At 31.5% G+C, this 17,019-nt stretch overlaps 1 protein-coding gene across 4 annotated transcripts; it reads right to left on the bottom strand.

Moving 5' to 3' along the window:
* Nucleotides 1–859: 859 nt before the first annotated feature.
* Nucleotides 860–16,072, bottom strand: LOC130635507 (FK506-binding protein 5-like). 4 transcript variants are annotated; one of them, XM_057444851.1, is made up of 28 exons: nt 16,003–16,072; nt 15,846–15,899; nt 14,612–14,709; nt 14,352–14,510; nt 13,578–13,715; nt 12,524–12,763; nt 11,912–11,995; nt 11,611–11,688; nt 11,009–11,036; nt 10,900–10,931; nt 10,454–10,495; nt 10,236–10,343; nt 9,985–10,068; nt 9,675–9,710; nt 9,532–9,553; nt 8,988–9,029; nt 8,266–8,797; nt 7,639–7,770; nt 7,389–7,416; nt 6,856–7,011; nt 5,788–6,044; nt 5,478–5,633; nt 4,626–4,722; nt 4,051–4,095; nt 3,483–3,623; nt 2,451–2,539; nt 1,660–1,706; nt 860–1,583 (listed from the first exon to the last, which is right to left on the bottom strand). In XM_057444851.1, the coding sequence occupies exons 1-28, from the start codon at nt 16,013–16,015 to the stop codon at nt 1,450–1,452; spliced, it is 3,072 nt and encodes a 1,023-aa protein (XP_057300834.1). In that variant the 5' UTR covers nt 16,016–16,072; the 3' UTR covers nt 860–1,449. The 4 variants fall into 4 exon arrangements, with proteins under 4 accessions (XP_057300834.1, XP_057300830.1, XP_057300835.1 ...); XM_057444847.1 differs by having other exon boundaries at nt 9,475–9,553; XM_057444852.1 differs by lacking the exon at nt 11,611–11,688 and having other exon boundaries at nt 9,475–9,553.
* Nucleotides 16,073–17,019: the final 947 nt, after the last annotated feature.

Consider the following 17,019-nt stretch of genomic DNA (forward strand, 5'->3'; position numbering starts at 1 on the left):
AATCGTCTCGGAGAATTTTGTAAGTTATAAAAATTAGCGAAAATTTTGTAAAGGTTTGAAAAAACTTATAAAGTGTAAAAGTTTAATTTTGTGCAATCGCAAAAGTTCATTTCCGCAAAATGCAAGAATTATACGGCAAAGCTAAACTACAAAAGCTTCTTTCTTACAGAATTGCATTATCAAATTTTTGATATATTTTTAGTCACAATAGTCGTAGTCTTTTTTCATATCACTAGTGATATATTTGAATGGTGGCACCAAACTATAGTTAGTTGTACCTAAAACAGTTAATTCAAAACAAGGTAGAGTGCAAAAAGTTCATCAAGTAACCCACTGTTGTCTTTCCCGATCAATTTCCGATCAACACAAAAATACATGTATAAGCAAGTGATAATTCAAAATCACGCTGAAATATGCTTAACCAAGAAACACAATTAGGCATACACGGTGCTTACGGAGTGCCTATTGCAAAAACAAATTAAAAAAATGAAACATTGCCTAACGGAATAACATTAAATGTCCCTGTTTTGACTTGTAAAAGAACAGCAACAAAACTAAATAGTATAATTACGAAAGGCAAGTTCAGGCAGCATAGTGGTATTATTATTGTGACAAAAGCAATTAGAGGATAGGGTTATAACCGTTATAATCTTGAGTACTGATTTTTGCAATCAAGTTCATTTTGCTGGTATTAAATTTTCGCGAAATATGATAACGCCATTGTTCTTAGAGTGCAGTGAACCAGTGATATAAAGGTATTTTTACCATTCATCTCGTTCTGGTTTGTCCATAAACATTTAAAACATATTCGGAAACTACTAGTTTATGAGAGATTAACCTTTACGAGATTAAAACGTGATTATTGTCTGTATTAATATATTTAAATTTATTATCTTCCCTAGTTGTATAACTTAAATAGGTTTAAAAATCATCTATACAGTAAAAATATATATAAACTTATACACCCGAGAAACAGATGCATTAACCAGACACAGACACCAGTATAAACTAGAACATCAGTATTCGTAATATTTTTTGAAAACCCAATGCACCAGAAGATCAAACCTAGGAGATGAAACTAAGTAACTCAATTAAGTGGGTAAATATTTGTATGAGAGAACTCGTATACTTGTAGCAAATCGTTGAGTTACACATAAACGACTCCTTAATTACTTCGTTAAATCACTTTAAAGTATAGTAGAGGCATGCTTTCCGTTGCGTTTCTATAATGCTATTATTACACAATAATAATGGAGATGACACGTTGTGCTAGAATTGTACTCGAGATTGCGAAACCCACACATATCAAGTTTAAAAAATTATGGAATCGTTGCTAAATCAACCAAACATTTACAAGAAATTCGAATTCATAAGGAAACTTATAACTTTTAAATAATGAAAGTTTTACAAATCGTTGATAGAAATGTTTTTAAAAACAGTCAAATAATACTAAAAACTGTCATCGTCATCAAAATCTTCCAAATTGAAGGCGGTTACAGCAGTTTTGCTTGTTGCAGCACTTGAATGAGGAGTCGATGACGCAGTTGGTTTAGTTGAAGTTGTACCTGATGGTTCGTATGCGGCTAAATGAGTAGGAGAAATAAATATGAATTCTTTGAAGCACGTATTCAAAGCATTTTTAATGTAAATCAAACTAACCTAACAATGTTTCTATATCGTCATCTTCGTCAGAAAAATCATTGTTTCTATAAAAAAGAAAACATGTCAGTCCTGCAGGGGATTAGATTTCATTTTAATGTGAGTTGAATTAGCTTATCTGAGTCTTTTTCGAAACACAACGGGCTAGATAAGGACGTCTAAAACGGTTTTGCAAAAAAAGGTTATAAATTGCTGCAGCATAAATAGTCCTTGGAAGCATACCGTAAATGACGGATTAGGCGCCCTGTGCCCAATAAGCCACCCTGTTGAAAAAGCGCCCCCGAAGTTAAAAAAAATTGTAAATAAGCGCCCCTCTCCCTCCTTCCTTGAGAAAAAAGGGCACTTATTCGGATCGGTTCGAAAAACTACGATTTTTACTAGGTTATTACTAACACGACGATGAAGATAAAGATGAGAATATTGAAATTTCATAAAAGATACATTATTACTATTGTATTTCTTTCTTTCTTTTTTGTTTGTATTTCTATTTTTTATTCATAAAAATTATAAAAAAGAAGTTTAAAAAATATGCTGCTCAAAAAAAAAATTAAAAAGTGCTCCTGTTGAATTAACTGCCACTGCCAAATAAGCTCCCCTGTCAAGATGAAACTTTTAAATAAGCGCCCTGGGCCCTAATCGGTCATTCACGGTATACATTTAGGCACACAGAGGTTTAACACTACCATCCCATCCACTGCATTCTCCACTGTGTACTACTGATTACAATTAACTTAATTTTACAACAGAGCAAAGTGGGATCTGCTTTTAATAAAATAAAAGCAAAGACATACTTGGTTGAAGTGTGTGGAGCACGTGTTCTTGCTTGTTCGAATGAAGTCGTTGAAAAGTCACTGTCTTCCTCTTCAACATCATCGTCATTCTAGAAAAACAAAAGTTTAAAATTCACCTGGCTGAACCATAACCACTATGAAAGCAATAATCAGCTCAAAGAATATTAATTTTCCATTTACGTCTGAAGTTAAACCCTGTTGTTTTATATAAACCTGTTTCAATGACGTTAGTTTTAATAAAACAACCTGTCGAGGTTATTTTAAAACCATGTTTAAACATACCATACTAAAAAGGGATTGATTTGCTACATGAAGCTGTAATCTGAAAACACTTTGTTATTCAAGCCAAAGTTTTAAAAGTAAAGACGCTTGTTGCAAGCATTTGTTTAAATATCAGCTATCACAGAGATTCTTTATTACTTTATTCATGGTTCTGACCAGAGAATATTTTTTTCAAAGGGGGTTTAAGTCAGACCGTTTGAGCATAATAATTTTTATTTTGATCTTAGCAAATGTGTTTTGAAATTCAGGTGTGAATGGTACATATAAAAGCCGAGTTTTGATTAAAACTAGTTTATCTTAACAGATTTAAATCAGTTTTGTTAGGTGTGAATGGGGTATAAAGGTGACTTTTCCTGCATCGTGTGAACTTTTACTGTATTTTTAATAATTTATTGATTTATTACATCCTAAAACTAATATATCTTCTGTTATAGATGAGTTGGGATTGTTCACAAAATTCCGTATATGTGCGCGTATCCTGACAGGTAAATTTACGCTAATTTATGGATTTTTAGGAATATAGGATTGAAAACGCATTGGAATCGTTTTTTCTCAACTATTATCTTCTCTGTGTAAAAGCAGAAATTATCAATTTTAGTGTCAGTCTTTTTTTTTACACTTAATATTTTTGATCGTCGCGGTCTGTTGCTTTTATTTTTCGCCTGTTCACATGCGTGCACATGTCCATTGCTCAAAACCAAAACATTGCGTCACACCGCAACTCATCTATATATATGAAGGAATACTTACAACATGTTGAAAAGAAACAGAGCGTTTAGGTTTAGCATTATCTTCCGTTGGGTGATATAAGTCAACAGCTCCAGCCAGTTTCTTTTTACTTGGATCACGAAGAGAAAGGCTTGCTTCTAAACTGGCAGCTAAATTCTTAACCTTAATTAAGAAAAAAATGATATACTTTTTAAACAGTATACTTCAGATAATTTCAACTTTTAAAAGAACCAAGAAAATGGTTCCAGTTATTGAATGCATAATTATTTTTTTTACCTATTTAAAGTTCTTTTTTTACTCTGTAAGTCAAAGACAAGCAAAAGTATACATTCATTAAAAATGTGTTCCAATGCGATTAGAAATTTTTCGGAAAAGAAATTTACTAGAGATAGAAGCAATTTAATTTTATAGTAACCTTATTAGATTTGTTCACATTTCTCCTTTGGGGTTCGAGTATTTCGCCCAGGGTACCGTTATAATATTTTAGTTGAAGTTCGAGTGATCGTTCATATACAAGAGAACATTAAATTTAAACATAAATGACCACGAAAGAAAGAAACTAAGTAGGAAGTATGAGAAAGGGAGTTACCTTCTCTCCTTGTGGTGGTCGCATTTTAGGTCTGTATGGTTCCTCCTAATAAAAAGCATGTAGGTTCGTATATTCTACCGCAAAAGAAAAGTCGACTTTAACTCTCGACTTAGAAAGACGTAGATAAGGACGACATGCTCGTTATCACTCAACTTTGAGATAAGGTAGGACACATATGACAATTAAATTTCCCCATCCCCAGCATTAAGGCAGCATGTGGCTAGAAACCGGATTTAAAGTCCAAAGGTTTTCGGCGAAAACAATGGAAATTTCGGGTTATTAGAGAAAAAGTTGCTGTGTTGAAGGGTTAAGGTGATAAATTTTCGTTTTTAGTTGATTACTGTTACGTGGATTTTCAAAAGGACAGAAAATAACAACGCAAAGCCTTAGCAACACAAAATTATTAAAGTTCACTGAAATTCGAAAAAAGATCATTATTGCAATATGTAGAACTCAAGAAAGAATATCTTCGTAATCCGCGTGAAGATTTATTTCATTAAATTATCATATATGCACTTGAAAAATGTATTGATGGTAGACTTCGTTACAACGTCTGAGTAATAAGCGGTTCTCACCTGATCATACTGTTCATCGTCATATGAGATTTCAGGTGATGGTTGTGAAATAGCCACAGCTGGAACTTTCATATGCAGCCCTTGATCTTCTTCATCTCTAGAAAATATAACAGACAAAACAAAAATTAGCATGTAGAAAAACATTCGAGAAAGTGGAAGGGTGAAATGAAAAGATGAAACAATATAGAAGCTTTGTTGTCATTGTTTTAGAGAGAGAAGACATACACAACGTAGCTAGGTTTGCCACTCTTTCTAAGTCAAATTTGAGGATATTTAAGAATTTTTGATAAAAATAAAAAATAAGAATTTCGGTTTAGTGTTCTTATATAAATATATAATTCACTACTTTCGTTAACATTCGAGGTAAAAATTCGAAACAGTCCTGTCTAAAAACATTCTATGTAGAATTCGAAAGTCCCTGTAGAAGAAATCCTTGTACACAAAACATTACGATGTTCGACACAAAATTGAAGTTAATTTTTTGACTAATTAGCCAAAAATGACATTGGCTTTGACAATTTGTGCAATAAATTCGTCGTCTGTTGTCCTTTAATAAGTATTTTTGATAAAACTGCATATCATCATTTTTTTGTTTTTATCCTATGAAATGTTATTATCTATAAATTTATTGTAGGAGGTAGATTAAAATCATTTACAATGCTTCTTGAAACTTGTTTTTCTGCTTGTTTACATTATATATATATTGACGACGGACAATACCGCTTCATATAGGCGTGTCGTCAAGAGCGCTAAGCCAATCAGAATGCCTAAAAACCCGTATTTCTCGCGTGCAAAATCCAGACGTTTTATTTGAAATTAATCCACAGGAGTGTATAGTTGATCATATCTTACCCAGAATCCCATTCTGACGACTCGCTGACATCAAACTCATCATCATCATCGCCGTCACCATCACCATCATCATTATTTCCGTGAATTGCATGATCTTTCGAATTGACTATATTGTTAATTTGTATATGCGTTTCTTTTTTAGGCGTGCTTTCTCGACTAAAAAAAAAGAAGGGTGTTAGTGCCGAAAAGAAGAAGAAAAGGAAGATGATATTTAGGAGAAAAGAATAAAAACAGGAAAACAACAGCAACGACGACAACAACAACAACAATAAAATAACATTAAGAATCCGTAAATACAGGAGTCGCCTACTTTATTGTTGGCAAAGGTCGTCTGTTCTCCTTCCCTTGAAATTTCACCACAGACTTCGCAACACCAGCAACAGAGTTCAGATTCCTTTTCGCGCTCTTCTTTCTTTTAAACGTTTTGTCTACGTACTCATCTAACTCTTCAATAATTTTATGTCTTCGTTTACGAAAGCCTGGATATGTTTTTTCAGTGAGTTTCTCTTCTTTAGAGTGGTTTTTCATTTTCGATTTGTACACTGATGTTGGCATTTGCTGCTCTTCCTAAATAAAAAAAATGTTTTCGACTTTATAAAACACATCGTAAGCATTCACACATCACTAAAAGCAGCTCACAGACAAACAGACAGGCAGACAGACACACAGACAGACAGACAAGCATTACAATATAGATTTCGTAAGCACTTTTTATATTTCAGGCAATGGAAGAAAATTAATATACAGACTTAGGATGCTTTCTATTGATCACATACAAAAAAACAATGAAGTAAAAATATGATAAACTCAAACCTTTAAATTAATTGCTACCAAAATATTTCAATTAGGTAGTTTCTGTTAACATACACAGACATAAGTAAAAAATTCAGTAAATACGAAATATGGCAAGAACGTATTCTATTGGTTCAAAAGAATTGGGACAAAGAATGTAAAAGCTTATTTACAAGTTTTTTGTTTATAAGAATTTTGTTTTTGTTAGAACAGGAATATTCTCATCTTTTAAGCAAAAATCATATAATTATAGCACAGTTACGATTAAAAAATCTGACGACGAAAACTGTTGTAAAAATCACAGTAGTGTTGCTTCAGCAGCCTAATTCTACTGACAGACAAATAACTAGTTTGTGTGGGGGAGAAATACTTCAAATAAAACCTAAGAAAATACATTTTACATCAATGATAGGATATGATAGGATATATAAGTTAACAAAGAATTAAAAACCAAACGTTCGTAATCATTTTGAATTTTATTAAAGCGAAAATGAATCAGAAAAAGTGAACGAGCTGTTTTTGGTTTATAAAATATTATTATAAAAAGCCTGTATAAATTCCAATTATCAATGTAAGTTGTACATACCGGGTCAACCCCTCGCTTTTCTAAGTGATCTTCTAGTATGTCTGCTATTTCTCTGCGTTGCGCCATGACCATATCCTTGCTATGGTTGTAGTGTGCTACTGCTAACTGATTGGAAGGGAATGGATAGAACTCTCCTTTTTCAGGTAATGTTGACATCTAGACAAAGCCAAATTTCATAAAACTTACTGATTGATTTTAAGTCAGTTGTGCGATAAGTTTTATTCATTCAAAATATATATTTTATTTGTTATTGCCTAACCGCCACAATAAATTGCTTTCTAGGAAATTCAACGCAAGAAATAAGGTCAAAATTTTCCTGCTCATGCATTCCTCTGTTTTCTGACTCAGTATTACAATTACTTTCAATAAAAAATTCAAATATAATCTTTATTAATCTAAGGAGGGCGTCAAAACGTCAAATCAAAATTACATCAAGTTTAAATCTCTGTTAATTTAGAGAAGTTATGTTTTTTGCCTTCGTATAAAGAGTTTAAAAGATAAAAGAAATAATAATAATAATAATAAACATTTACCAGCAGTGACCCAGATGATGTACCAGTGCTAAAACGACAACACAAAAAATTGACTGATTGAGATTTAAATTTCACATGCACTGCAGATGAGTAAATTGGCGTGATGAAAGAAGTTAAAGATGGAAAAATTGGCGTGTTTTCAATATTTAAGAATACTAAGGAATTTGTAAATTATTAAAGTGAAAATTCATTTGGAGAAGATAAACAATTACATACATAGAAAAAAATAATAAAAATAACTAAAACCTACAAATTTTCATTTATTTTATTCTCTTCATTCACAATTTCTTTTTCAAACTCTTCTTCTTCATTATCAAATAATTCTTCTTTTCCTCTTACTTCTTCCTTATCCTCGCCAGCATCAACAAGATTTTCGCGACTTCTAAAATGTAAGAAAAAAAGAATAAGCATAGAATTAACAAGTTTTCTTCTCGAGCTAGACTTTTTCGTCACGTCACAAGATAATCAAATGGAATTGGTAACTTTTTTTTTCTTTCTCGAAACACAACAAGTCGTTGATAAACGAAATGTTAAGTAAGAGACAAGATAGGTTAGAAAAAAACTACCATGGTTAGATAAGACAAGACTATGTTTATCAGACTATTTATTTACCCCTCTCTTAGTTACTGCTTATCAGAGAACACACAGTACACACATTTTTGTCTGACTTTCCGTTGATAATAATTACATGGAGCTAAAAGTTTCCAATTAATTTGATTAAAGCTGAAATTACATACACGTTTTATTGTTAGTCTTGGATTTACTGTTATTTCAATTTCGTTAAGGAAGTATTAAAATCCTTTACAACCTTAGAAAACAGCCTTGTTTGCAAGCTCAAAACAAACTAGAAATGAAACACCACAGAAAAAGCTCCCACCGTTTAAGGTCTTCTGCTAAGTCTTGCTTGATCACGTCGGTTCCCGTAAAACTAGACACAGATACGTCATCGTCCGAAACACTTTCGAATACATCTGAGTTAAATGTTCCTGATTTAGTAATAGATGTTTTATTAGGTCCTGCTTTCATAGCATAAAAAGTCAAGCCTTTGTTTTTCCATTCTTCTGCTGCATCTTCTTTGCATATCATCGATCGTACAACACTGCCACTCCCAGCATCAAGAACGTGTAGTTTCATTGTGCCAAGCAGTTTTGTGGAAGTCACATAAAACGTCAAATCGTGCTTGTAGCTTGAATGAGGCGGTTGATTAGATTCTGATACATATTGTCGCCAGTATGGAGAACCACCACATGAGTACACGTAAATCGCTTTTTGAAATTCCCCAACCGGTTCCAACAAGGCGTGAAATGAAAAAGAGTCCTTCCAATCCCCTTTGGTAGATGCAGGTGTCCGGAATACACGATGACTTTTTTGGAAAGACTGGTTATTAGAAACCCATAAACAAATGCTCTCTAAAAAAACATTATGCTTTACTTCTTTTGGATCCTCTTGCTCTTTAGGGCTAAGGTCACAAGTCATATGAATTTTATTGATTTGATTATAAGAATTTAAATGTGAGGTATTAAAACTGATTTCTGAAGAATTCAAATCAATGTAAAAACACAGACAAAATAAAACTACACTGAGAAAAAAATAACAAACCTTTCTCAGGTAAATCTCCTACAACAGGAGCTGGACTGGATGCTAAATAAATTATCACAAATCACAATCTAAAACAATTCGGCAGTATTGTATTTTATTATCATGTCCAAAATGGCAGTGCCAGCAAATATATTATGTGTACATACACGGAGAAATGTAGAAAAAGGATAACTAGGGATGTTTTTGTTAATCTGTAGCTAAAAAACATAAATGGAAGAATAGAAGAAGATACAAGACTTTTTGTCAATAAGGATGATTTGTTTGAAATGTTACATTTAGCGCTTCTAAACAGGTAATCATTTATATTTTAGCATGGAAGTGATCAGTTCGCTATTTAGGCCAAAACAGAAAAATAATACGCCTGTGCACATACACTTGCATGGATGTTGAGCTCAGCACTTAAAGCCCCAAGTTTGCTTTCTCAGGTTTCATAATTAAGCTGAATAGTAGTAGGAAAGAGGCAAGAAAAAGAGAAAAAGAGACATACTTGAGTCTCTTGGGGGAGGTAAAGGGGGTGTTAAAGCAGTGATACTTTGACGTTTACCATCAACATTATCCAAAGCAATCTGGAAGTAAAGAAATATTAGCAACATGATTATTACTGGGAAAAAAACTACGTACAACAACAACAACAAAAACAACAAAAACGTAACTGAGAATAAAAAACTTTTTCAAATAAAACTTCACCTTGGATTCTAACAGCTTATCATGCTTTGCTAATTTCTAAAAAAAACAGAGCAAAATTATTCAGTACTGTAACAGTTATACTAAACTTTCATATGTAGTTCAGACAGAAAAATTAATAATGCAAATTCTGATAATAACCTGCTTTAAGCTCTACTGTTAAAAAATGCTGGCAATACAAGCAAAGTTGTAAAGGGTTAATGGGAACAAGAAAGGTTTGTAGATCCATGATATCTTGGAGACACTTGAAATGAAACGAAGAGATAAAAAAACAAAAAAAGAATCAAGATTGAAGATTGAAGATTGAACATACCTGTTGGAGATTCTGGATCTGTTCTTCGTATATTTGTTGGTCTTTCATTCGATCCTTTTCAGCTCTAGAAGAACGACTCTTTTCCTAAATATGATAAAAGTAATAATTATAGAATAAAAATTTTATGGATTAGCAGTTGGCTTAGTTAACTCAGGTTGTTTAAGATACTGTGGAAATAAATAAGGGAGGAAGAGACATAACATAAGATTAAAAGAAAGTTTGAAAACACACCATAATAAACGAAAACTAACCTTTGCTAATTCTTTTTCATGAAGTTTACTTTGTATGATCTTATCTTTAGCATGCTTTGCATTAATTTCGTTTATTTTTTGTTGGAAATCATTTCCCATTTGCTCGATCTATTGTGAAGACAAGCAAAAATTGATAACATTCTCAGCTGTTGTGGTATCAACATCTTGGAGTAACATAAACTCAGTACGTAAATCAAGAGTAATTAATATTTATTCACCTTCTGGTTAAGATCTATATATCGATGATCAGTATCTGCATCCTACAGAAATTAAATAACTAATACATCCCAATGATCCACTATAAGAATTGTAACGCACCATTTTTTTTATTCGTTTTTGTATTATGAAATTATACTGATCCACTACCAGCTTTGTAATGTACAAAGATTTTAGGACCAAAAGACACATTAAATGCTCTCAATTTCTTATTTTATATCATTTGTGTTTTATTTTCCATGTTTTGCAACATAAAATTACCCGAAAAGTAGGCAAAAAAGTCAATTCTAGTTGAATTAAAGCTACTTTTTATGAGCTAGTAGCTTCTTACTCTACACCATGTAAAGCTTTTAAAAATGCTAAATATTTCATACGATTTAACAGCTCACATGTTCATTCAAAACAATTAGTATTACAGCATATTATACTTTTTAACAAAAACACATACCATTAAGTCTCCCAAGTTTGACATTTGTTTACCTAAAGAAGAAGTATTGACATAACAACGGTAATACTAGAAAATGATTGAATGTTTTTGAATACTATGGTGTACGTACCAGTGCTTTGCTGAAGCTCTGTCAAGTTCTAAAAATTGTTTATATTATATCATTAGAAAACGTTACCACACTCTTTTAAGAATTTAATTGTATTAAGTTGTAAGTATTTACAACCTGACATGGGAATGTTTTCTGCCATGTTTGTACAGTGGTTTAGTGCTGTGTTAAAGACTTAAGCGTAATCAAGTCAATGCCGTATGAATCTTATTATTTAAAAGATTAACGATGAACTAATATCATTAATATCTGGTTAACACTAATCTATATTATAATACCCGTATACGTCTGTCCGTCCATCGGTCCGTCTGTCACGCAAAATGGTAGCTTAGCTGCGCAGGTAGCGAGACACACGCAATGGGGTATAAATAGGATGGGCGAACCCGTGGATTTTTCCATGGGCTAACGACTAGTATTATATAACAACACTAGTATTTCAGTTAATACTAATATTAGTATAAACATAGAATACCACCCCTCACCCTACACTCTTTATTCTCATGTTTTTATACATTTTTTTACTATCCACAAAAGAACAGGCTGAAAGAAAACAATATAACACAACCATCTATGTCATGATTTTAATCACAGAAGAAAATTAAAACCTTTTTTAAAAAATCTTTCTCTAATTGACTCTGTCTCAGTTCACTCATCATCATTTCTTTATAAGCATCCAATTCATTCTAAATACATGGACATTTTTCTAATTAAACTCCAGAAAAAAAATTAAAAACCAAACCAAAGAACAAAAAAGACTAAAACTATATTTCTAGAGTATTTTCATTCTAAATAAGAGTTAAAGTATTCTTAAAACTGTAAGTAACTTGTGCTTGAAAAAAGACTGAAAAAGAGTTTTCTTGAATAAATTTGCAGAATTAGAATGGTCAGAGAAAAACAAATTCTTACCTTCATTCGCTTTTGCTCATTGAGCTGCCATGTGTCATGTTCACTTTTGAACTTATGGAGAAGTTCTTGGTTTCTTTCGTTTTCCTGTACACAAGTAGAAATTAAATCACTTTCAATTCATAAGCTTAACTACTTTTACTTAGACTAAGTTAAAAACAAAAAAAAATCCTACAAGTTAGTTGTCGTTGTGATGTGCCTTGGTAATATATATAGTTTTGCATACTTTTTGTTAGTGTATGGCATTCTTTCATATATAAAAGATTTTTTTTATCCATCTTTTATTTTTAGCAAAAACTTGTATAGTGATAAATAAATGTATTAAGTATGAAGTGCATATTGTGAGAATTTACAGAACAACATCATTCTTTTTCACAATTATTTGTTACTTTACACAGTTTGGGTGGATTAGTTTGTAGATGGATTATTATTTTCCTGTAAAACTATAATGATAAAAATACTTCTTAGTAGCAAAATGTGATAAAAGCCTGTGTTAATGTTTCTTATGACTAAAAATGATTTCTCAGCGCATATAGAAAAAAAGGGCCCATACAGTGGTGGAGTGCCAAAGTAACATTTACCGACAAAAAGCATAATAACAACAAAACTATAAACCTTTATTCTAAGAACACTCATGTTTTCTCTTTCTTTTATCAACTCATCTTCTGTAATTTTAAGCCTACTTCGAATCTCGTTTAATTCATTTTGAAGTTCAACATCTTTAAAACTTTGATTTACAGTGGATTGATAATGCACTTGTAATGGCTGAAGATGTCTTGCTTCTTCCGGATGTCTTCGCTCTATGTGACTTCTCAGGTAAAACTCTGATACGAAACTTTTGCTGCAACATGTGCACTGCAAGCAAAAAAAAACTTATTTGTAATAGGAAACTTACAATATCTGACAAATTTATATTTTCTCTTGAGGCACCTTAAAACATCTGTTTTCTATTTTGTGTAGCTACATGATTTTTTTAGTTGGAGGGATAATGCTTAGACTTACAGGGCAGGGATTTATTAAAATTCCTCTCTATAGGCTAAAATCCACTTTAAATTTTAGGGCTACAGATAAATCGCATATAAAAAGATGAAAGTATACCAATACTTTGTGTATGTTTATGCCCTTGAACATATTATCAAAATCAGTAGTGCCATCGTCCAACATGAGCCAATCATTACTGTAAAAATATTTTACTACTGACATTAACATTTTTTGTTTAAATTACACAAGAAAACAATGAATAATAAATGATTGTACACATTTTTAACCCTTGCAGGGAGTTTTTTTTTTTTAAAAAGAGCCTTTTTTTTGGTCAACAACTTATCAGCTTCACAAGATTTGAGCCGCAGTTGCCGGCTTAGGACCAGATATAACTGATTTATGTTTGGTACTGTTAAGTAGCCCAATTCATCATCTTTCTAGAATAAGAGAAGAACTTTTCATAAAAACTAGGTCCTCTGAAGTTATGATGCTCAAACGATGGGATGTTTTTGCCCAACTGTGCCCAACTGTATTTCGGGAACCATGCTTTAAGGGTTAATTTAGCAACAGTTACTGTTGCTACTATAGAAACCTAATATATCTCTAAACATAAGTTTTAAACTATTCTTCTATTCATTACTTCATCTCATCACTGCATAGCTAACAGTAATCATGTAGAATTGATCACCTTATACAAGCCACTTGCACCTGCTCTCACCATGAGTTGATAGTCACCAATTAGCTTTTTATATTTTTGAAGTTCCTTTTTTAGTGTCTTGTACGCTTCATTGCGCTTTTTAAGCTCTCCAACAACTTTCTCCTTCTCCTGTAGAAAAAAATGTGATTTTTAATTTTAACTTACATTATAGAAGAACAAAAAAAAAAAAAAAACGTAAAGCAATTGCAGAGTATAATCAGTAACTGGAAAGTTTATTGACAGACAGATTGCAAATCTAATTTTAAAAGCTTTAACAAAATTGAGTTTCCACCCTATTTCAACAGAACCTAACAAGTTTTTTTACAAACCAATGATTTAAACAGAGCCAAAGAAAAAAACAAGCAAGCTTACAGCAGTGCTTAAAATAAATATTTTTCCCTAGCGGTGACTATGACCATTAAAAAAAGCTGTGTAATAAAGTCTTTAATTAAACTTTGTAACTACTTATAGAACAAAAATGTATTAATATAAAATTCCATGTGTGAAAATGTACACATAATGGATAATTTAACCGTTTATTTTTGTGTCAAGACGGTTAAGTTTTTAATTTCAGAAGTCCAATGACCAATGTTCGTTATTCTAAGCGCTGTTACAGACATTAAAAACTATCTAGATAATAGATTAAAAAATCACAAAAGAATAGCTAACAATTTTCTATGTTGGTTTTCCACATCAATAGACATACTTTGGTATTCATCTAGCTACTAAAAGTCCTTATATGAGTCTAACTCTAAAAATACTTACAGTGGAAAGTTGTTGAAATTCATTATTGGTTTCTAAAACTTTATTGTCTCTCTCTTCCAAACATTGTTGCAAATATTCTTGACAGTGCAACAGATATTCTATCGTTAATTGAGCCAACCGAAATAGTTTTATAAAGTTAATGTCTAATCCATGGTATCCCTAATAAGAGAGAAAAGCAGTGATCATGTTTTAGGCTCATGCCAAGTATTCACAAGTTTCTTTTTGTCACTTCAGTTCTACCTCATATAAAATTAACATACCAGTTCATGTTCTATAGCACAATATGTAACATTTAAAATATTGTTTTGTATTGCGTCTACGTCAACTTCTTGTGCAATACGATCCACATCTACAGATGCTGTAAAAGAAATCTGACATGTATAGAGGAGTGATACAGTACGGCACTCCTTCTCATTGCTTATATTATGCTGTCCTAATAAAATAAACAAATCCATTTCACAATTAAAAAGTTATAAGGCAAATGCATTAATACCAATACGTGTTAAGTTTGTTGTAATAACCTTTAAACTTGCATTTCCCCTTAAAGTATGGTCTAAGCTGTGATGCAAGATCAAACAGGCGAAAAGGCATGTTCTTCGTGACACTTGTATAATTTAACAACAAAAGCTGCCATAATCATTTTCCAAACATTGTACCCAATAAGAAATCATTACCTTACCAATATTTATTTAACAAAATAGCTGACATAAAAATTTAAAAGCCATTTCTTCTTCACCTTTATTCAAAATGTAAGATTTTAAGGATACTGCAAGGGAAAGTAAGTATGATTTTTTATATCACTATATATTCTTTATGTTAATTTAATATACTTAAATGTATGAATATTTGGAAAAATCTCAATATGTTCTATAGGTTAATATAAGCTTTTTGCATTAAAATAATAAATAGAAGGATTTTTAAGGCAGAGAAAAACCAATTCTTCTATGCCAACTAACTTACCTGGTTATGTAAAAGAAAGTCAAAAGGTAAGCAGTACTTCACGAAAAAATGAACACAGAAAAAACTAGCTTTAAAAATTTTCAACGACAAACAACTTGCTGCATGACTTCGCTAAAAGCACCATAGTAAGGATAACTTTAGGCGCGCTGCTTGCAGATTTTATTTTGAGAATGATCATGAACTTTATGAAAATATTATTTTAATAATATTTTCATAAACGTACTTCCAGATATAATTTAAGAAAAAAAATTTCACCATTAAAAAATTCTGTTTTGTTCATATGCACAAGAAAAGAAAATCCCTTACAGTAACCTTAAAGGAGAAATAACGATTGATAACAAGTGGCACTTAAAATGTTTATTATAATGTAAATATAAACTGTGTCAATATCTTCATATTTGGGAGCTTTGGTTCTCGAGATATTTAATGTAAAAGTAGTCCTATGGGTGATACCGTGACAGTGAAAAATTTTTTTAATAAAACTTGGGATATTAAACAAAAAAAACATGTGAAACACAATAGCAAAACACACACCTAGTTTCCGCCAATCTATTTTCTCATGTCTTTTCTGAAACATGAATCTTCCAACTGCATAAAAAGAAAAAACATTTAATATAACTTTAAAAGTACAGAAACCATCAATGATACAGTTGGTTTGATAAAACTTATCAACAGTGAAACGAAAGTGTACCTGCAGTCTCCATTTAAACAAAGGTCTGTAAATCATGTTTTTAATATAAATATAGAGTTTCCACCTAAAAGCAGATACCAATACACAATATTTAATTCATCATCTCAGTATCATTTTTATATTAATTAATTCACCTATATAATATCTATACATAAAAACATTAAAACAAGAACATACAGAGCGAAAACGTCACTGTGGATCGATTAAAAATACTCAAAACACATGTTGGAAGCTCTTTTTACATATAAATATATATTCCGGTTATTGAAAACAAGGAAATTAAGATTGAGAAAGTCAAAAGTTTAGACACTCGGTTCTCATGCTTGGGTTCACACTTGTCTACAAGATGAAAAAATAATAATTTTGGCTAAGAAAAATGAATCATGGTTTTAAAAATGAATTTGTACTCCAAAAGTTGCTCAAATTAAAAAAGTAAACATTTTAATGATCTAAATAATTATACCAACATTATGACTAAAAGAAACAAACAAAATATTTCCATTTCAAACACACCATGATAGATTGTGAAAATGTATCGTTAACATTGCAATCCAACATGAAAATCATTGCAAAGCATCCTGACCATGGCAATGTAAAAAGTAACTTAAGGTAACAGTAACCTTTTTAAAATCATAATTTTTTTTTTTTACATAATTACGAAAGGTTATTTTCAGACTATATATCGATATTTTTTCTGTTATAACACACTTGTCACAATATTTTGGATAAATTACTATTACAGTACTGGAATCAGGACACCTACCAACGTGGATCGCAAGTCATGCGTAGCGCACGATTCACAATGCTGCCGCGATAGTAAAATATTTTAGCATCGTGAAGGTAGTGATCCATCGTGGGTTGACTTTCACGATGCATTGTGACTTTCGCAATCCATATCGCGACCGTCATGATACATCTTTAAACATTATAAAAATCACGTAATTAATGTCATGAGAATAACGCAATTAAATATGAATAATTGTTTTTTGTTTTTTTAAATCAAAAATATTTTCGTTG

The sequence above is a fragment of the Hydractinia symbiolongicarpus genome, chromosome 3, assembly GCF_029227915.1.
Source record: "Hydractinia symbiolongicarpus strain clone_291-10 chromosome 3, HSymV2.1, whole genome shotgun sequence".
Lineage (NCBI taxonomy): Eukaryota > Metazoa > Cnidaria > Hydrozoa > Anthoathecata > Hydractiniidae > Hydractinia > Hydractinia symbiolongicarpus.